At 36.0% G+C, this 23,000-nt stretch overlaps 1 protein-coding gene across 1 annotated transcript in view; it reads left to right on the forward strand.

The window, feature by feature from the left end:
- The first annotated feature begins 6,715 nt into the window (after positions 1–6,715).
- The window catches only part of ADAMTS19 (ADAM metallopeptidase with thrombospondin type 1 motif 19), a 104,007-nt gene continuing 87,722 nt past the window's right edge, over positions 6,716–23,000 (forward strand). The window contains exons 1-2 of the mRNA XM_081941155.1: positions 6,716–7,759; positions 10,161–10,750. Of these exons, the coding sequence (XP_081797281.1) occupies positions 7,675–7,759; positions 10,161–10,750 (675 nt within the window). The 5' untranslated portion in view covers positions 6,716–7,674. The remainder of the gene's footprint in view (positions 7,760–10,160; positions 10,751–23,000) is intronic.

Here is a 23,000-nt window from a genome sequence, read left to right on the forward strand (position 1 = left end):
TGTATCCCTATTCTTCATCTCTTCCTATCTTTGCACACCAGCCTTGCTTCTTCAGCATCTATATAAAACAGGGGTGTCAAACACAATTTCATTGAGGGCTACATCAGGGTTGTGTTTGACCTTGTGGGGGGGTGGGGGGTGGAGGAGGTGTAGCCGGGGTGGGCATAGTCAGATCAATGTCACTCACGGGAGGGGGCCCAAGTGCTTTGCCAGAGAAAATGGGGTTCCAAGCTGTGTTTTCGGCTACAAAAGCTTCCTGCAACCCTCTGCCAGTAAAAATGGAGTTCGCAAGGGCCACCATGTGGCCCTCCAGAGTTCCGTTTTTGCTGACAGAGGCACCACGGGCTGGTCCTTTGCTGTTTCCAGGGTTACCCTGTGGGCTAGATCCAAGCACCCCATGGGCCAGATCTGGACCACAGGCTTTGAATTTGACATCCTTGATATAAAACTTCATATTTAGCTTTATATTTCTTCAAACATTTGATTACTGACTATGTGATCAGTGCACTGTACAGTATTGGTCTATTAGTTGATGGGGTGCAGACTTGCTAGGCAGACTCTTAAGTTAGATATCCTGTTTTATTTGTCTATAACAATGCGACTATGCTTTTGATAAAAGTGGCCTGTGGTTGCAACTGGCTAAAATCTGCCCCAACTCATTAGTACTCTTCTACTATAAGAAGGGTACCATAGATAAAATTAAGCCTGGTAATCTAGTCTATATTTATCTTTTTAAAAAGCAGTACATTGAAAGCCTCAATTACTGAAAGCAATGATGGAAGGTAGATGTCGATGTTTATACTCCCATCCAGACCTTAAATAAGTATTTTGCAAATAAGACATTTGCTGTAATTAGCTAAAATATGCAGAAATATATTAAAGACCTGCAAGAGGAACAGTCCAAAAGTCTAGCCAAGTTTAGCTAAGGAAGAGCTTTAAGGTTTTTAATATGAATAGCTTGGCTCGTGGTATGAACAGTCAAAAATCCATCACTCACAGATATTTAGATATACAATTGGAACCTGAAGGTTTATAAAACAAAAAGGATACACTGCATCTAAGTTCTACAGATCTATTGTAGAAATGATGCACTTTTAGAAATATGGCTTTTTAAAAAATGGGCATTTGCCACCCGCAATGTCCTAGATTAACTTCACAGCATGACTTTCATTATGTGTTATTTACAGAGAGAATATCCCACAGTGTTATTTAAACTCTACTGCATAAGCCTTGGAGGCTTGTAAATAAGGTCTCAATGCTTTTTAACACTGCATATTTACGTATGCACGACTATCTAAGATTTGTATATGAAACATTAAACTTATAACAGTTTTGACAGCAACTTTACTATTTCTTAATTTAGTTATTATTTAGCAAACTTCACTAAATAAAACACTTTGAAGCACAATTGGAAGATACATTTTGGATAAGCTCTTTGTTAGTACAGAAGAAGTGCGGCATTAGAGCCTTTAATGAGTTAATTGATAATGAATATTAACAATTCAAATGGAGATTATTTTTCTGAATGAAGTGATTTTTCTTTACTTTCAAAAGGGTAATGGATTTGCTCTATTTATGCAAGATGAACTTCCTTAAAAAGCTCACTTGAATTTTACATGGCGTATTTGTTTTCAAGGTTTTCTAGAAACTAGAAGTGCTTCTGTTTCTAATTTGAGAAGACATATGATATGCTTTCCTAAAGTAGCAAGCAAAATTCAAGCAGACAAAATTTCTTCTGTTATTTTTTCATAAATCTTGATGTGTGATGTAAATGTACCTTAAATAGTAACTTAAAATGTGAAGTCTAGCCTTTTATAGACCATTAGATAGAATAATTACTGACCAAGAAGAGAAAATTATAAAATTATCTGTGGTTTTTAAAAACAATCTTCCAAACTCTGACACTATATTGCCACTATTCAGAACCCTGGATTGGTCCCTAGGAAATTGTTATTGTTCATCATGCCTGGATTCACATGTCATGCCAGATTATAATATGGTATCTGCTATGTGAATTTAGTCACCATGGATTGCAAAGTATGTGTGTGAGGCAGACCAAAGTAGCTTGTTCTACAAAACATGGTTTAAAGAAACGATAGTTTTGAGAGGTATGGGAAACCATTGGCAGTATGTGATCTATTCTCATGAATTTAGACATGAGGTATAGGTGAGACTAGTACATTTCTAAGATGAAATGTACTAGTCTCACCTATACCTCATCTTGCTTTTGGCTTTATCTATGGGATATACATTGTCTTTTAAATTTAAATAGCCTGAAATGCTGTAAGCTGCCTCAGCTGGTGCATATCCATTGGAAAGGCAGCACAGCTATTGCTATATAAATAAAATAATTCCTACACCTGATTAGTCTTTCACATTGTTTGTGACCTTGGAGAGGGGGACCCTGCTTCCAAGTCAGTGTTGACTCCTGGCAACCGCCTGGATGAGTCCTTGCAGTTTTCTTGGCAAGGTTTTTCAAAAATGATTCGTCATTGCCATCTTCTTCCAGCTAAGAAAGAGTGACTGGGTCAAGATCACCCACCTGGCTTCATGCTCAGGGCAGGTCTAGAACTCACACTCTCCAGTACTTTTTAAATATATTCATTTTTTTTTCTTTCAGGATAACAATCAAAAATGGAAAACAAAAAGCCAAACCCCAAAAGAAAAATATATGCATTGTGAAAAGACTCATATAGAAAGTGCTTTTAAAGGAAAGAAAAAGATAAATATATCATTTTAGCAATTCTATATACAATTTACCCACACAAAAATTCTATAGTTATCTAACACAATTATTCAAGTATGTATGTTTCTAATAATAATATGAATGCATTTTGTATACATATTTCATTTTATTACCCATATAAAATGTACATCTACAGTATAGGCATTATGCTTGTTGATGGCAAGTGCAATCAGGTCTTCAACCCATTGAATGAAAGGGGCCACACATTTATTATTCAATGCTAGAAGAAAATATTATCATCTGAAAAATGTAGTTATGGTTGTATAATTATATTTATATAATCCAGTACTTTTTCGCAAAAACAAACAAAGGTAAGATGTTTTTAAAATATGTGATTGAAAGAAGCATCATAACCCAAAGCCTTAACCACTACACAAACTGGCTCTGTGTGTATCACGTTTAGTAGCTCCTTAAATTTTTTCTAATCTTGTGATCAAAGGTTTGCTTGGCTTGCAGTTATCACAAATGTCATTGATTTGTAAATGCTTAAATTTGCAGCTAACACGCTTTCTATCTGCCAACCTATTTCACCCTAGCATTCTATGGAAGTAATCTGGATTGAATATGGTATGAACAGTTACCCTCCCCCACAACTATAGTCAAAGGCCAGAGGGACACTATTGCAATTATATTTGGACACAGTTTCTGATGGAAGATGTATTTGTGGACAACACTATGATTTGAAAGGTGGCTGCCAAAATGACTTGAGGGAGCGCTGTCTGAAATATGTTTGCACATGCCTTTCAATACCTTTAGTAGCTCTGGAAACAGCCTGCAATAGTTTAAAATCACCAAAAGAATAATTTCCTGTAGGGCATGTATGGACCAGCCCAAATTCAGAGCTTGGTGTTATCAACAACACATTCTACCTTAGCTGCTTTTTCAAAAGCACATTAAGGTACAGAAAGCAAGCAGCTTAGTTGATTAAACATGTAGCAAAGTTACACATGATGTCATTATCATCTTTAGAAAGCTTTCAGCTGGAAATGTGGAGCTTAGTCCCCCTGCTCAGTTCACACAAAGTGGGTTAAAAACACTCCTGCTTTTGTTGTGAACTTCAGATAGATTATCTCTCAATGTAAGTTTTGTTTATATATGAAGCTTTTTAACAAAAGTGTTTGAAAGCTATGGTAAAAATCAAGATTGGGATCATGTTTTATATCCATGCTTAAATATTGACAGAAGTCTCACTCTTTTTAATACAGGCTTACAGTGCAATTCTATTCTGGCCAGATTCTTCAGAAGTGTATTTAATTGATTTTAGTGGCTCTGACTTTTTTGGGATGCAAATTTAGATCAGACCTTTTAACATTTATTATCTTCAAGATTCCTGTTGCTGTAAAACTTTTAAAAAATTGCTCATCTTTTTCTAAAGTTATGAACATAAGCATACATTGAATTATCTGGTGCGATAATCATACAAATTACTATTGTGTTACGGCTCTTAAGAAAGCAACATTCTTGTTTTAATCTCACACTTTATTTGCAAAAGTATAGTTTGCTTATTTTGAAAGATCAAAGTTTGAATACCACCAGAGAAAATGTGTTAAGGTAATTTTTCATTAATGATTGATTATTGTTAAAAAATGCTGTATTTGATATAAATCTTTTTTGAATATTTTAAGTTCATTGAAAATAGAGATCAGAAGCTAACTTTTAAGCAATATAGTTCCACACTGTGGTTATACTTTTTAAATTAGAAACAAGATTGTTTGTTTAAATATCAATTTCTTTATACTTATTTTGGTAACTATTAATGAGAAAATGCTTTTTTTCTCTTTTAAATTTAATCAGTTATATTTGCTTGAGAGTCAGTTTTTTATATATTAACAAAAAAGAAGCTATCTCCTTCCTTCTTTCCTGATGTATACAACTTTATTGAGGTTTCACTAAGGTCAAGGTTGGGCAAGAAATCAATATACCACCCAATTTTATTAATTAAAGGTTAATCTACATACCTATGAGTTATCAAGCTTCGCAAGTTTGCATGGGCAAAGCAGACATCAAGGCCTAGAGTGAAGCTTGACACCAATCATGTTTTGTCCGTGCAAGCATGATTAGATTTGTAAAAAATGTTATGCCCACTCACTTTTTACTTACAATCTCTCTTGCCCTGCTTCATGTTCAAAAATTAGAAAATCTGAATTGTTGGACTAAGGACATCAGGCTATGGTCTATCCAAACCCAAGGGAATTCATGTGGTCTATTCACTCTCTCTCATCCTATTGGGCAGGTTTATTTAAGGAAAAATATGGGAAGAAAGAGCACAGTGTATCTTGTCTTTAGCTCCTGGAGGGGAAAAATGAGATAGAAATTGACTCTAATAACGAAATATCAAATGCTGTATTAAACCAGTCAGGACATGGTGAAAGCTTGCTTCTGAATCCTGATGTTTTCCTGAATAAAACATCTTCAGTTTGTTACAGTTTTGTTGCATTTCTAAAGGTATATACTGAGTGGCCTGTGGGTTTTTTTGTTTTACTGAATCTAAATAGAGCTGGTATAGTACTGGAGAAACTGGCCTAGTGAATAATATATCTGAAAAGATAGAGACATATCAAAATAAAAAAGAGGGCCCACGTCAGAACAAAATCCTAGTATGTATTAGAATGCATTTATTATTTTAAAGTATGCTATAGACAAATGGCAAATATATAAGATTTTCTAATACATATTGAGTTCATGGTATTATTAGAAGTTTAGTATAGAGCCACTTTGGTGTAGCAATTAAGGCACCAAGCTAGAAACCAGGAGACTGGAAGTTCTAGTCCTTCCTTTGGCAGGAAAGCCACCTGGGTGACCTGAACCAGTCATTGTCTCTCAGCTCATCCAACTCATAGGGTGTTTGTTGTGAGGAAATTAAGAGGAGGAAGGAAGATTAAGTATGTTTGCTGCCTTCAGTTATTTATAAAGTTATTCAAGATGGAATAAACATAAATATGTGTCAGACCATGTATCAAAACAGTAAGGCAGAATGACTGCCCAGTTCTGCAAGTTTAAATTTTCTTTCGTATTTACATTTATTCCATATACATTTACTTATATAATCATGGAAAATTGTCATTCTCCTGGAAACAATATATAATATGAACCTAACAACAATGCTGTTCTTTGCATATTGCATATGTAAGGAAGTACACATTTTAGAAGTTATTGCTTATAGAAGACTGTGGACATCAGCATTTATGGTGAATTTTTAATCTATAAGGTATATCTGCAGGAAAGATTATGTTGCATTTATAAGTACAGTTAGTCTTAGTGGCCATTTCAAGTTACAGCGGCACTGGAAAATGTGACATTATCGTTTTCCTCAGTTACAACCTTTGCAGCAGCCTCATGATCATGTGATTGAAATTCAGATGCTTGGCAACTAGTTCATATTTATGACCAATGCTGTGTCCCAAGGTTATATGATCACCTTTTGCGACCCTCTGACAAGCAAAGTTAATGTGGGAGCCAGATTCACTTAGCCACATTACTAACGTATCAATTATAGTGATTCACTTAACAAATGCGGCAAGAAAGGTTATAAAATGGGGCCAAACTCACTTAACCAATGTCTCACTTAACAGAAAGGTTGGGCTCAATTGTGGTTGTTAAGTCTACCCGTATACATCTGAGAGGGACAAAAGATTCCAGAGTTCCTTTCGAGAAAATTGGATTTGTGCAAGCATGGCAGTTAAAAGCATACCTCACAGCGCCTTTGGGAAAGCACAAATTAGCAAGTATTTTTGCTAATAAGATAATCTTTATAGTCATTTTTTTTCTGTGGGACTCTGGCACACATTAAAAATGAAATTCTGTTGCCTGCTCTGAAAGCATACACATACATAACGTTATATATAGATATGCTATATACATACATATGTATATAGCTACACTCTAACATATACATATTAATATTAATCTTTGTCCATCTTGAATACATAGCGGAAAGCTTGAGAGTTCACAAGGTTGATACTGTTTGGAACAAAGCTGTGGCTATAAGTGGAAGTTCTGCTTCGGATTCACAATTCATCTTCCATTCTCGTTCAGTCTCACGGGACGTTGCTTAGGTCCTTGGATTTCTTGCGCCCGACCACGCCAGGGCCAAGACTTCGTCCACCATTCTCACTCCAATACTTACCTGCACCTCAAACCCTCGGACCTTCCCAGGGAAGGAGAAAGGGGGGGAGGGGAGGAGGGGAAGAAATAAGAGGTATGTAAATTAGAAACGCCAGAGCAGCCAATCAAGAGCGAGCGGCAGGAGTTTGGGGAGCCCGCTCGTTCTCTTTTGAGTCCTCCTCCGCCCACTTCCCACCCAGGGAGAGCTCCTCGCCTTTAGCCCACCGTCCACTGCCGGGATTGGGTCTATATGTGTGTGTGTGTGTGTGTGTGCGCGCGGGGTGCCACCACCTCTCCGCTGTTGCTGTTGCTGCTGTTGCCGCCGCTGCTGCGCGTGGCCGTCCCTCCCTCCCTCGCTCCCTCCCTCCTTCTCTCTGCCTGTCCGCTCCGCGCCCGGCTTCTCCACCAAAGCAAGTTGCGCCTTCTCCATCTCGCGCGGTTCTTTGGGCTTCCTTCAGCCAGTCTGCCCTCTTCTGTTGACCTCTGCTGGCATGGCTGCCGCCTGACTCGGCCCCCTGAGGTGGCTTCCCTTGTCAGGGCTTCAGCTTTCACTCTGCTCGGGAACCGGAGCGGAGAGGCTCGGGGTTGGTGCCACTGCGGAGCTGCTCTTGCTGTTGCTGCTGCTGCTGCTGCTAAGAGGCTTGCCGAGCCCGCTATTTTCTCTGCCCTCCTCCCACAAACTGAAGGAAGGAGGGAGGCTTTGCAGGCTCGGCGTCTTGCGCGAGCAGCTTTTTCCTCGGTTTTTGCAAAGTTCCTCAAAGAAAAGCGCCGGAAGAGAAAAGGGGGTACTTTGGTCGCTCCCCCTGCCCACCTCCGCGGCGTGGATGGAGGCGAAAAGGGAAAGGCGGCTGAGCCACCTTTGCTGCATCTTTTATCAGCTGTGCTTCCTGTCAGATCGGATCACTTCAGGTGAGTCCCAGTACTTCGTGTTTGCTCAATAATCGGAACCACTTTCTTTTCTTCGGAGATTTCTGGCCCCGGGTGATGGCCAAGAGCCTTTGCCCAAGGTAATAAGGAACCACAGTGACACAAAGACGTCTCGCAGAGATGTATCATTATTGGTAGTTCGTAGGAGTAGAAGATCTTAAATATACATTTCGGTGCACTGTTATTGAACGGTATCAATCTATCCATCTATCAAATACTTACACACTGCTAGGGAAGGATATAATTTATAAGACACCCTGCACACGCTCAGAAATAATTTGCCTGCAGCTTGAGAATGCTGCTCTGATATTGAACAGTAAACTTAGATTTAACTTTTTTTCTTCAAGTGACTGCCAAAGTATTCTCTAGGATCAAACAACATTCAGCAGCATCTTGGCAGGACATGCTTTACAAGGATATGTTTCTCCATAGTGTAATCAGCCAGAGTATCTTCTTATTCCATTAGGATGAGCTACTTGGTTCACATCTGCATGAGAATGTTTATGAAGTTTTAGTTCTCATACACCCGAAATTATTTATTTATTTGATAAATAACTCAAAGTGGCAAAAATTGCCCATTAAAGATTAAATACACCCCAAAAGCCTGTAACATTCAAAATATATAGGATCTGTACTTTGGTATATTGATGGATTAATTTCTTTCTGTTTGCCAATCTTATTTGCCTTAGTTAGAAGCAAAAGTAAGTCTTATTTGCCTTTGCTGAAGAAACAGATCTTATATTCGTTTGAGGCAATATTATCTGATTTAAAATATAGAATAACTAAGGTCAAATGTTAATAAACTGTATTATTTCTTTAGGATTGTTCCAATATCAGCAAGAGAATATTTTTTCTACTTTTATATCTGCATGCAGTGTGCTAACATTTTCATCAGGTTATTTCAGATTTTTTTTTATTTCTTAAGCACTTCAAATATTAAACATCAAAGATTTTCACATAGAACAATTTTCTTTTTGTGCAAAAATCCACAATTTATAGAAGTTTCAATTCACTAAATATATTTGTACAACAAATTAATGTTTTGAATTATAAATTTATAACTGTATTTACACATATGATGCTTCAGAATTTCTACTGTCATTCGTATTCTTATTGAATTCTTATTGGCTAATCAGTGAAATACTTTAATTTAGGAATGGGATATACAACCAAAGATTATAGGTTTTTTACACATTTTTTTTACCTGTAATCCTAATCTATGTAAGATGCTTGTTTTGGTGAAACAAATAAAAGTTTGAGTAAATCAATTTCCCCTTCCCTCTTACTCCTTTCTCTGCCATCAGGTGGCATCTTAACTTTTTATTAGCCCTAAAGCTCACATAGATGCTTGGCAAATATTTTTGTAGTCTCTGCCTTTTAATTACAAATTTGTGCAAATTTGTTCCTACTTGATATTGTAGGAAAAACTCCTGGGTGTTCAGCCACTTAAACCTATAACAACTATCCTTATGCTGGAGATGCTTAGATTGAAAGAGAGGCTACTTCTAATGATACTGGAGAGATTTTGACTGACTAGTTAGTTGGGACTTCTAACAGCCTTTCCCAGTCTAGAATGGATGGTGGTCTGTAAATCTCAGCCAGCAACGTAGTTTAGGGGATATCACATTGGGAAAGGCTACTACTGTTCCTTACCACATTATTTGACTACAATTGTTCAAATGGGTAAAATGAGATGCCTATCTTTTAATTCAATTAGAAGCTGTGGCTACTCTTCAAGCTTTATTTACAAATTTCTAAAAATATCCTTTTATATTGAAACAGGGACACATTGTAGAAATAAATAAATAAATAAATAAATCTTTAACACAATATTGAATGTATGTGTGTGTGTATGTGTGTGTGTATATATATACACATACACATACATACATACACACAGAGAGAGAGAGAGAGAGAGAGAGAGAGAGAGAGAGAGAGAGAGAGAGAAGGGAAAAGCACATTAGTCTTCAGCAGGTATTTTGTAGATATATGTGCACACCTTTAGTTATGTGTATACATACATACATACATACATACATACATACATACATACAACATACATACATACATAGTCACTCATCTCACCAATTCTACTCTGGGCAGCTAACAAAAACTAAAATATAAATGCAACATATATGTAAAAATAGCATTTTCAGCCAACTAATATAAAGAAGCTCCCCAAACATATTATTTTTTCTTACAATGAGTACATAGGAAAACTGATTTTCTACTGGCAATAGCAGTATGTGGATCAATGCTGTTATGTCATTTTGATGTATTAAAATTATGCTGATGGGTCCTAAATCTGGCGTCCGTTTATGGCAACTTTTACAGTTGGGAGAATTCAGAGTGTGTAAATTTCAGTCTATGTGAATTTTTGCAGGTCTACAACCTCTGGGAGATTTTGAAGAGTGGGAGATTGTTTACCCAGCCCTGTGGAGTAGAAGCCAACAAGAATCCACTGGAGGGAGTGGTGCAGGAGGCAGCTGCAGTCTTGATGGTAACTGTGGGAATAGCAGCAGCAATATTAATGCTACCTCTGCATCCACTCAGGGAGTGGGCAGTTCTCGTGAGATCCGCTCAGTTTCTTCCTCATCTGACCGCCAGCACCAGCAACTGCCAGTTCGGGAAACTTCAGAGGATGAATATGAATCTCAGGATTTCTATCACTGGTCTCCACTTCCTCAGGGATCTAATGGTACTTCTCAGCAACCATCTCATCCATATGTATCTCCTTCAGAAGATGAGGATGAGATGTTGCTGAGAATACCAGCTTTCGCTCAGGAGCTCTATCTGCTGCTTAAGAGGGACAGTCGCTTCTTAGCACCAGGTTTTGCAGTGGAGGAACGACTATTGAATGAAAAGAGTACCCCAGATTTGATCCACACACAAACAGAGAGAGCCTGTTACTATAGCGGGTCTGTGCTGCATTATCCTGGATCCTTTGCTTCCTTTAGCACTTGTGGTGGTTTGGTGAGTATTTTTTTTCCTCTTCACCTGTATTTCAACTGCTCTTTGCAGTAAAATTTACATCCCACTGTTAATGTTCCATCTCTGTTCTTTTTCATAATACTTCCATGTTACTCCAATTATTATTTAATTTTTCTTTGCCATTTTCTTTTTCAGTGTTCAAAGTTCTATAACCACCAAAATAAGGAAAGCACTTCATCCTAATTTTAAATTTAAGACATGGTTTTGTAATTGTTAATTTCACCTGCACTATTATAAGCATACAGAAGTTCTTGATTTGAGCCTCATCCATTTTAATGTTAAATCCATTTGACAAGCGATATTAAATAAACATTTGATTGTTTTGTGCCTTTGAGTTAATGCTGTCTCCTTGTGACTACCTGGACAAGTTCGTGCAATTTTCTTGCCAATGTTTTCAGAAGTTGTTTGCCATTGATAGCTTATTAGGGCTAGTTTACTAGAAAAAAAATGCCTGGCTCAGAGTCCCCCAGGTGGTTTTGTGCCTAAGGTGGAGCTAGAACCCAGTTTCTAGCCTCGTACTCTTAAGTACTACACAAAGTGCCTCTCATTAAGTAAACATAGATAGTAGTTATTCCTATTACACATCTGTAGCTGTTTATGTTCATATACTTTTTATGCTCAATTTTGTTGTCACTTTATTGATATCCTTTAATGATTATTTAATTATACAATATGAAGATCTTATTTATTTTCCATTAGTTCCATCACTGTAAAAAAATTAAAGTGGACCTTTAGCCTGAACCTATGCTTAAGGATATTTGAAGTTTTCGATCAAACTTTCTGGAACAACCTTCCTCAATCTGCTTCTTTCCAGGTCTATAATTATCACAAACTGTATCGCTCATAGGATGAGAACATCTATTCCAGCTCATTACATTTCTAGGTGTATTTTGAAGCACTCAATCAGGGCATAAAGTGGGATGACTAGTTCCTTTAGTTTGTATCTGGTATCTGATGTTCAAACTCAGCCTCATAGATCTTCCAGTGACTTCCACAATATAGCATAGATTAGCTTTTTTCAACATGTTGGCATGGTTACAGTTGCTTAGAACTATGTTGCAAGGAATTTACAGAAAATGGCTTGTTCTAGTTGGATTTTAGAAAATCACATGCCCATTGTATTGCACATCTAAAAGAGTTAGATCAGATGTTAGCAGATATTAGCTACATGGATATAAATGTGCATATCAGTTTTCTCCAACTTGGTGTCTTTCATCCTTGTTAAACTGCAGTAAAGCTATGGGGACTACAGGAGCCATAATTTAATACTTGTGGAGTGTTGGGGAAACTGATTTGTATGAATATGACCTTAGAAAACCCATCCTAAAAAGTTATTTGCATGAGAACCAGTTAATATGGGTAATTCTGATTCCCCCACCCCCTTGAAGGCAGGGAAATACACTGCTTGACCAATATACACATTAAGTTTCTCTTTATTTTTTAAATTGTATCCATTATATAGGAGTACTGACACTCTTCTTTGTTTGTATAACTGCTTAAATGCAGGAATCACAATGATCCAAGTGTTCTATTTCTCTGTTACTTTTCGTTTATTCCAGATTACCTTTTCAATACATGTCATAAACTAAGCCAATTATTTATTAATGTTCTTCTCCTTCAGATATAAAACTGAATTAGATGTGATAAATAATGTGTACCACATTCTTCCAGCTTTTATTCTTACTTCTTTTAAGGCTAGGGACACTACATTTGAGGTTAAGAATGTAGGCTGGGAATGTTTAACCTTCCATCAGGGCCTGTTTTTCACATCAAGTTTGCTCTTATGTTATTAGTACAAGGGGGGATGTCTGAGAAGGTAAGAGTTAACTGTGATTTATTGAAACCTTTAAATTAAGATGGATGGTTTTGATTTCTTAACACTAAAATTTCTGGTCTGGATATAATGAGAAACTCTGATTAAAGCTTCCAGCCTTCTAAGGATCAACCAGAGTAGGAAGCTTATCAATCTAAAGCTCTTGTACTTAAGACCAAACTGTGCTTATATGTAAGGCAAGATACTGTGGGATTTTGTGACCACTTTCATGTGCTCAGAAATCCTGGTTTCGTAGATAGATCTTTGGTGCTGGCAAACATTTTTAATATGATTTTTAATAAACATTTTAAGCAGATTTAAGGAAAATTAGAATTAGATCCAATAACAATAGTACAGGTCCCTTGACTGTATGAAGTGTAAAGGTAAGTAGATAGAAAGACTAAAATCCTAGGAACAGGAGAGATGCAAAATTATGGATTGATTTAAAAGAAAGCAGTTTCTGTTTCTATTTAGAGTTATTAATGTAAATCTATATAGAATAAGGATGTTGCTGACAGTGGCTTTGAGCCTGAAGTGAGCCAATGGTATTTAAAATGAACATTTCCTGCTCCTTGTGGTTTGTTGGATGTAATCTGTAGAATAAAGCTACAGCTATGAAGACATCATTGGCTTGTATTTCAGAGTTAGGTTTCTCCCGAAAAACATTGAATATAGCTTGCCAATGTTTTGTGGGAACTGAGTTGTTTCAATTTATTCTTACTAAGTCTTGTGGAATTGCCAGATTTGATAAAGTTTATACAGAGAATTAGATAAAATGTAGACCTGTGGTTTAGTTTTGTTGTTTAGATTCATACTATTTAGTTTGGGGAGAAAGATATACTAATATCATTCAAACCTGTGGAATGCAGTTAATAATTTGAGAGCATTTTTACATGGGGCCTTTTTAAAAAAGCTTTTCTAGAATATGGATACAATGCTATACAAGACCAAAATACCTTATGCTTTGTTCTAGTTATGTACAAAGGTTTATACTTCCTCCCATTCAAATTGGATGGCCTGAGCCCTTCTAGAATGGATAACAAATTCTTCATGGTCAATTTTACTTGACTTGAGAGATTTTAAATGTAGGGAGGGTTTTGCTGGCTTCATAGAATCATTTCACTAAGTTGAAAATTACACCATCGAGAAATTATCATTTTGTTGCTAAATTACATCAAGATGATCTTGAGTTGCTGGAGGGGCTGCAATTGTCCCACAAATTGCAGTTTTCCCACATGTGTTAAAGAAGTAATAGATTGGATGATTTTTATATACTATCATATTTGTTGGTGTTGCTTATGACAATAGAGATCCACATGGGAAGTTGCTATATTTATAGAATTTTACAAAATATTCCCTGATCTAATTTAATGTCTTGATTTTGCTTTTATCCAGTTTTTTTTCCTCCTGCAAATGAGATGGATACATTTCAAGTTCTCTTATAATATGTTGAGGTATAGCACATGTTATTATTGATTGTGTCTATAGATGGTCAGAACATATGTACCTTGATATTCTAATCTCAACTAGTTTAAGAATACATTTTCTATTAAAATAAAGAACATAAAATATACTACATTGATCAAAAGAACTGAACAAACACCATTTGACTATAAAAGAGGATTAAATAAATATGTAATATCCAGGGATTATTAAAAGATTATCCAGGGATAATCCATTAAAAGTATTATCCAGGGATTATACAAAGATGAAATTGTTTCTCTGTCCAACATTAGTAATTCTTTAGAGGGACTGTTTTTTCTTAGAATAGTAAATATTGGCACATAACTTTTATGAAAACGTCTGCAGTTGTAAAAATTCCAAGGCAAAACTTTGTTCATGAAGGCATAGAAATTGAATGAGGTATCCTTTTTACTGAAAGGGCACAGAGTTCAAAAGGCTTTTTCTTTGTTTACTTTAATTTATCACTTGCTTAAATTCAGATAGATATGTTTAGACAGGCACTACTAGATTTACCTCAAAAAGGGTAGGTATATGGACTTCAATAGAAATATCAAATGAAAACAGAAACAGATTTATGTTGCCTGTACATTCAGGGAATAACTTTGAAGATCTAAAGTGACACAGATGTAAACTTTATTGCTTACTGAGAGTTGAATTGATTTAACATAACTTCTAGCATCATCATTAAATATATAAAACACATAAACTCATATTTCCATTTGTCATCATTAGTTTCAGTTTATATATCAGTAACAGATAATTACATAGAACTAGTTTTTAAGTACAATGACTCAAGAAGTAGGCAATGCAAATTAAACAAATTTACATGATTGCAATAAAAAAGAGGAATATAATGAAAGGACACAAGAAGGAAAGAAATCAAAATTGGCTGGAAACGATTTGATAAAAATTAGCGAGTTTTCATTTAACATTTAGGCACATGATGAGAATTGGCTGTAAAAGTGTCTACTGTAGATCAAAAAGCATAGACTAGGGGGCATCTATGTTCAGAGAGAAAGCAAGAGCAGAAGCCAAAATCCATTTATTTAAAAAATAGGAAAAGATGTATGAAATACATGAGAATAAAGTGTTACATTGAATTATAAGCCATGAAAACATATTGAATACCTTTTGTAAAGCACAAAAAAGTACTGTTCCTTGCGGAGAGGGTGCGGCCAACAAATTAAATTTCTATTTCTATTTCTATTTATTTGTGAGCAATTGGCATACACCTTAAGAGAGGCAAAGTATGGGAAAATTTTTTGGAACAAGAATATGTATGTACAGTTGTCTCTGTGTGTGTGTGTGTGTGTGTGTGTGTGTGTGTGTGTGCATGTATATGGGAGGAGTCAGTGATAACTAAAGGAGAAAGAGGAAAGACTTAGCCAAAGCAAGAGGTAAGATAAATGAAATAAGAAGCAACTCAGAAGTGAGGTTGCACATTTGAACCAGAAAAAAATACAATAGAATAATCAAGAGTAAATATTAGAGACAAACTAGGTATTTTCAAGATGAGCAATGTTAATTTATACAGTGTAGAAAAAGAATAAAAAGTTCACTTGGTGACTGTTTGAAATTACAACTGCACTAAAAAAGTGACTTGTGGCAGTTTTAACACTTATAACCATTGCGGCATCCTTCTGGTCACATGAGCAAAATTTATACACTTGGCAAATGACTCACATGTATGAGGCTTGCAGTGTCCCAGGGCCATGTGATCCTCTTTTGCCACTGTCTGATAAGCAAAGTCAATAAGGAAGCCAGATTCACTTAACAACCATGTTACTAACTTAACAACTGCAATGATTCACTTAACTACTGTGGCAAGAAAGGACATAAAATGGGTCAAAACTCACTTAACAACGGTCTCGCTTAGCAGCAGAAATGGTCTTAGTTGTGGTTGTAATTCGAGGACTACCTGTATTCCTAAGGTAAAATGTTAAATATTATTTACATTTGAGGGAAATATATAATGGATATGAACACATAATATATTTGGTTGAAGTTGGAATTTTTTTAAAAAAATTGTATGGGTGTAGGGGATTTTATTCACACTTATTTGTTAATTTAATATCTCCCATTTATTCTAGAACTTATACTATACTTTTATTGTGCCTCTTCGGGCACAATATAATATAAAAGTATACTATACTTTTATTGTGCCTGTCAATTATGCCATCAAACTTTGGCAATATGGCAAAGGAGAGAGTTCAGGAGATTATAAAAATGAGGTCTAGAAGCTTGTGGTTGTTGACTATTAGGAAAAGAGAGGCTTCTATAGTTGTGGGGCAGGGATACTTAACTTAGTTTTTAGTTCTTGGGAAAAATGTAATGTAATGTTTAGAATTTATACTAAGTTCATGTTTTTTTATTTTAATTTGTTATATATGTGCTCAGATGGTAGCAGCATTTCTCCAATATTTTGAAAGGCTATTAAAATAGGTTAACATTTTATTTTTATATCGTCATATCCAAATTATACCTACATAATTTTGTGTAAATTATTCTGATAATGGTTTTTTTCTTTTTTAAATAAATTATTGCCCAAATTATATAAAAATCTATGCTTTTCCCACAACTATTATTTTTAAAACAAAATAATATGTAAGTTGATAGCTGTTTATTTTATAAACATCGGGGTCTGGATGGGGGACAACAGACTCAAACTCAACCCCTCCAAGACTGAGTGGCTGTGGCTACCGGCGCCTCGGTTCAGCCAGCTGATTCCATCGCTGGCCATAGGGGGCGAACAATTGCCCCCTGTGGAACGGGCACGCAATTTGGGCGTCCTCCTAGACGCCCGGCTGTCAATGGATGATCATGTGGCAGCCGTGGCAAGGGGGGCGTTCCACCAGGTTCGCCTGGTGCGCCAATTGCGCCCCCTTCTGGACCGTGATGCCCTACGCACAGTCACTCATGCACTGGTGATGTCTCGCCTGGACTACTGTAACGCTCTCTACATGGGGCTTCCCTTGGGACGCGCCCGAAGACTGCAGCTAGTCCAGAACGCAGCCGCGCGGGTAGTCATGGGGAGTACTAGGTACTCCCATGTAACACCTCTCCTGCGCGAGCTGCACTGGCTGCCTGTGGTCTTTCGGGTGCGTTTCAAGGTTCTGATCACCATCTTTAAAGTGCTCCATGGCATAGGGCCTAGTTACCTGTGGGATCGCATCTTCCCACATACATCCCTGCGGCCAATCCGCTCTCACAGGGAGGGCCTTCTCCTGGTGCCGTCCACGAGGCAATGCCAACGGGCGACACCGAGGAGTAGGGCCTTCTCTGTGATGGGCCCAACCCTCTGGAATGACCTCCCCCCCGATATTAGAACCATTACTGACCTCCGCTCCTTCCGACAGAAACTGAAGACACACCTGTTCCGACTGGCTGGTTTGGCATAATTTTAACGTCTACCTCCTGGCATACACATTCTTACTGGTTTTTAGAGGGATAGTGTTTTAAATTTAACCTGATATTTTAAACTTTTGTATTGATTTATTTATTAGCAGTACAGTTTGGCATATTTTATCCTCCTCTTAATACATGTATTTATATAGTTATTTCTACGTTTTAATCTGCTGTATTTTAATACGGACTGTACACCGCCCCGAGTCCCTTTCGGGAGAGGGGGCGGTATATAAACGCTAATAATAAATAAATAATAATAAATAATAAATTAAATACAGAATTGATTAATGATTTAATCTAAATGGCTTGAAAATGTTTTGATAAGTAAGAGACCTACGTATTTAATGAACAGAAGCACATTTTCAGAGCTCTTGGAGTTGTATGTTGGGATTATGCTCTTAGAACCCTTCACCGCCACCAAATTGCAATCTTTGATATGAAGGTTTGGTAAATTACTCCTTACATACGTTATACAATATATATCTACCTCATCCCAATGGGATAGGCCCACTCCACCCTCACTGGTAGAAGAGGCATGCTGCAGATCTTGTCAGTCAAGGAATTTCGGCTGATGGAGTCAAGAAAAGCCTTATCTGCCATGACTCTTGCCCTTTGGAACATCTCTTCTCAGGGTGAGATCTGCTCCAACCCCCTTGAACTTTTTGAAGGGCCTTGTGGGAAATTGTCATGCTGGTGGTGTTGATGGACTAATATCTAGTGGTGTTGATTGACTAATCTGCAGGATGTGTAACCTGCACATCTTATTATTTCCTTTCCCCCTTTTTTTGCAATCATTTATAATTTAATTATTACTATATACTTGTGTGTGTACATACATACATATAGATACACACATACACATTTTATAGATGTATTGCTTTTAAGCTTGTAAACTGCTCGGTCACCTGGTGGCTAGATGGGTGGCAAATAAATTTAATAAACAAAAATTTAATAAATACATAAATATATATGTAGTTTTTTTAACAAATGAACTTTAAATTTAAATCAAATTTTGTTTTAATCTTCATTAAGATTAAAATAATCTTAATTTATGTCCCTGCTTATATTTATTATTATTTTTGAATATGTAGCTTGCGAGAGGCCACTCAAAAACTCAAATGCACAGGCTGAAGTCTTGCATCTTTACATCTGATTATTTCATATTTTGCATTTCCACATAGCAAATTCAAAGTTTGTTGTGACTTTTCAAGTGAAAGTGTCTATAATATGACACTTTTTATTTAGCATTGGGTTCTGATGCTTTCCATCAGGAGGCCATCTTTTATATATTGCTTAGCAACTAAGCATTTTCAATTATAAAATAACTGTAGAAAAGCAGCCTTTTTTACTTAACAAAATTGTTGATTGAAGCTCTTTTTCATAATAGCTATTCTTTGGTTTTAATTGACTGATGCCTTGTCTCTTTAAATATTGTTTGAAATAAATAAATCTTTGGTCACTTTTTGGGATGTTCACCCAATCCTTAAATCATAATTTGTATACATCTAATATTTAGAACATTAGAAATGTGCCCTGAGCAACTTCATAAGTTACTTCATTTTTAAAATGTGATGGTCTTCCAACAGTATGTTTAATTACCTCAGCTGTGCTTCTTTGGATTCTTACCAGATCTTCAACCTAAAATTAGGTCAAGTCAGGCTAAGATTGCTTGAGTGAAACCAAGAGTTGGACTACAGATAATCAGCAAATGGCTCTTTGTAAGTAGCAACAGAGGAACAAGTGGGCTTGTTTCTAACGTTGAACATTCATGTGTTAATTATTCCTCCTGCGACTTGTCATTTGTTATTGCCACCACATAAAATTGGCATTTTTTGTGACAAGTTTATAATTTAACTGACTTTTTAGACATTGGTGTATCACTACAGAACTGCCAGTTATTTAATTTTTTGCCTCAGGAAATTTTACAAACAAGTGAAACTATTCCTTTGACAAAAACAGCTGTCAGGCAGCTGTCTTCTTTATTTTGGTGTTGGCTTTTTGAGCTGTTTTCTGAACTTTTTTTTCCTACTCAGTCATCATATAGGATTTATTCCCTCTAGTCAAAAGTTTGGATGGTTGTATATTCAGACCTGACAAATGGTACATGTTTTATCTTCTTTCCATTGAGGCAAAATTTTCTACTTCTAATTAGGTTTTGGCTGAATTACTTTTAGTTCTGCTAGAATGCATCCCATTCATGTGAATGGAGCTGATCCCCAGTAGAACAATTATATCGACATGTTGAGTTTGAAAATACATTATTTTATCAAAATACAGAGGCATATGCCAGAAAAATATTGTGTATACTAAAGATAACTTCCTTAGCCATATCCAGCTACTTCATCTCTTCTTTCTTTGCCCAATTGGCATGAAAGACAAAAAAAAAAGCATTCTCTTATGGATTTTGAAGGCAAGAATGTCATTTTAAAGTTGCAAGTTGGTATGAGAAGTACTTGGCTATACAGTAATTAATGTTACTACATTTTATTAATATGTAGTGTTTTAGAGGAAATGTACTGATTTTCATTAGCGCAGAAAAGTGAATTTGACCCCAGTTATATAGAGTAGAAGTCTATGGACTGGATCATTTAACAGATAAGAAGTCATGGTTTTTTTTAAATAAGACATTTCAAAAAATTCTATGGTGGGTAGTGGCTACAGAAGACAGGAATAATTAGAGAAAATTGTAATCCTTTGTTCCTGTCACTTTGGGAGTAACTCTGTGTTATCTTTTTTTTTCTTTTGCCCCTGTAGTGAGTGTGAGAAATTCCACTATGGGAGGGCATAGATTCTGAAAGGGTTAAATTGGTAGTAGACAGGTTTTTCTTGGAGTAAAGGGGCTGGTAACATTATACTTGTTTCTGTCAATCCCAAAATGGTTGTGAGAAGACAGTTTTGGAGACTACCTCATGGGAAGCACTGGGATGAGAGGCTAAACCAGTTCATTCCTTTTTTCATATCTAATTTTATTAAAACTTTTAAGCGAGAGGATAAATTACCACAAATTAATGGAAAGTAAGAAAAATAAAAGAAAGAAATCAGAAAAAAAACAAAAGGTGCAAGAAAAGGAAAAAAAGTTAAAGAAAAATAGAAAAGAAAATATAAAATATTAACTTGATATTCTTTACAGCAGTATAATACAGATATATTTTAATTTCTCTTCCTAAAGTTAAAATCTATTACTCTATTTTTTATAATTGTCCTGTATAATTATCAAAATCATGTCACTAGTACACTTTTTTTCATTTTTACTCAAAAAGTTCATAAAAATCTTCCAGTTGGCAATAAGTGTCATTAATATCTTTTCTCTAATCACAGGAGTTAATTTAGTCATTTCAGCAAAACTTGTCCCCAGCCATTGCTCCATAGTGGAGAGTGTTAAATCTTTCAATTTCTATGTATACAGTAATTTTGCTACTGTGATCATATACTGAAATAATATTCCATGGCTTTTTTCTAACTGTTTATCCATTAATTCTAAGAGGGAATGTTCATGCTTCAGTTGAATATGAATCTTTAAAATTCTCTGTATCAAACTATGTTTGTTACATTAATAATAACTAATGATTACTCTGGCATCATATACCAATGACACATCATTGTATAAGCAAAGCCAACTCATGCCATCTATCTGTGTGCATACGCCTCATCGTACATTATAAGGTTGAAGTAGTGCTTGAATTTGATTGTTGTGAGAGATACAAATTTGGATATTAAAATGAAGCCTAAATGAATTATTATTTGGCCTTTTTGTTGTTGTTATTTGCAGATTTTTTTAAACCAAGTATTTGTTTAATCTTTGTGAAACTGATCTTTTCCCTTGCTTATCCCCAATTTTAACGAGAAGACAAAGGATCAGATATCTGTATCTTTTTAGAAATAAAAGCCTCAAGAGGGCTAAAGAGTCAGGGTAGAGCTAGGGCTATGAATGAATATATAAATTATATAATCTAAAATTCTTTTTCTTATTTATCTGTTTCTTAATTCTATTTTCATTTCTATGTCAGTTTGTGAATTTTTAAAAAGGTCTGTTTCAAGTTATTGGTTTCTGTTATTACATACATTTTTGTATTAAGTTTAGTAATATGTATGTATTTGCAAGCAGTTTGTCCTAGCTTTTGTACATTGTTAATGCATATAGGTCTTTTTGTTCTTGCTGTTGGAATATTTTTTTCATATGTTTACAATAAATTTAAATTTAGTAATGCCATTGTATAAAAGCAACGAATAAGCGAACACCTAGAAATAAACAAAGTAATAGCCAAAAGCCAACATGGGTTTGTCAAAAACAAATCATGCCAGACTAATCTTATTGCATTCTTTGACAAAGTGACAAAATTAGAGGAATGCTGTTGATATAATTTACTTGGACTGCTGCAAGGCATTTGATAAAGTAGATCATAACCTACTATTAGATAAAGTAGAAAAGTGGGTTAGACAGCATCACCATCAGATGGATTCATAACTGGCTGACCAACCACACTCAACATATAGTCCTCAATGGAACTGCATCTACATGGAGGGAAATATCCAGTGGAGTACCCCAAGGCTCTGTTTTTGGCCCAGTACTCTTCAACATCTTCATCAATGATTTGGATGAGAAGATAAATGGGGAACTCATCAGATTTGCAGATGACACCAAGCTGCCAGGAATAGCCAACACTCCAGAAGATAGGCTAAAGATACAGAAGGATCTTGACAAACTTGAATATTGGGCACTATCTAACAAAATGAAATTCAATGGTGAAAAAAGTAAGGTTCTATATTTAGGCAAGAAAAACAAAATGTACAGGTACAGTATATGTGGTACCTTGCTCAATAGTAGTAACTGAGAGGGATCTTGGCGTCCTAGTGGACAACCATTTAAATATGAGCCAGCAGTGTGCAGCAGCTGCCAAAAAAGCCAACACAGTTCTAGGCTGCATAAACAGAGTGATAGAATCAAGATCACGTGAAGTTTTAATACCACTTTACAATGCCTTGGTAAGGCCACACTTGGAATACTACATTCAGTTTTTGTCACCACAATGTAAAAAAGAGGTGGAGACTCTAGAAAGAATGCAGAGAAGAGCAACAAAGATGATTGGGGGACTGGAGGCTAAAACATATGAAGAATGGTTGCAGAAACTGGATATGTCTATTTTAATGAAAAGAAGGATTAGGGAAGATATGATAGCAATGTTCCAATATTTCAGGGGTTGCTACAAAGAAGAAAGAGGAAGTCAAACTATTCCCCAAAGCGCCTGAAGATAGAACAAGAAGCATGGCTGGAAATTAATCAAGGAGAGAAGCAACTTAGAACTGAGGAGAAATTTCTTGACAGTTAGAACAATTAAGCATGGAACAACTTACCTTCAGAAGTTGTGAATACTTCAACACTGGAAGTTTTTAAGATGATCTTAGATAACCATTTGTCTGAAGTGGTGTAGGGTTTTCTGCCTAGGCAGGGGGTTGGACTAGAATACCTCCAAGGTCCCTTCCAACTCTGTTATTCTATTCTATTCTAAAACTGGTTACTTCATTAGAAACAAAAGAGATATCATATAGCAA

The sequence above is a fragment of the Natrix helvetica genome (genome assembly GCF_964273705.1).
Source record: "Natrix helvetica genome assembly, chromosome: 2".
NCBI classification, from domain to species: Eukaryota; Metazoa; Chordata; class Lepidosauria; order Squamata; family Natricidae; genus Natrix; species Natrix helvetica.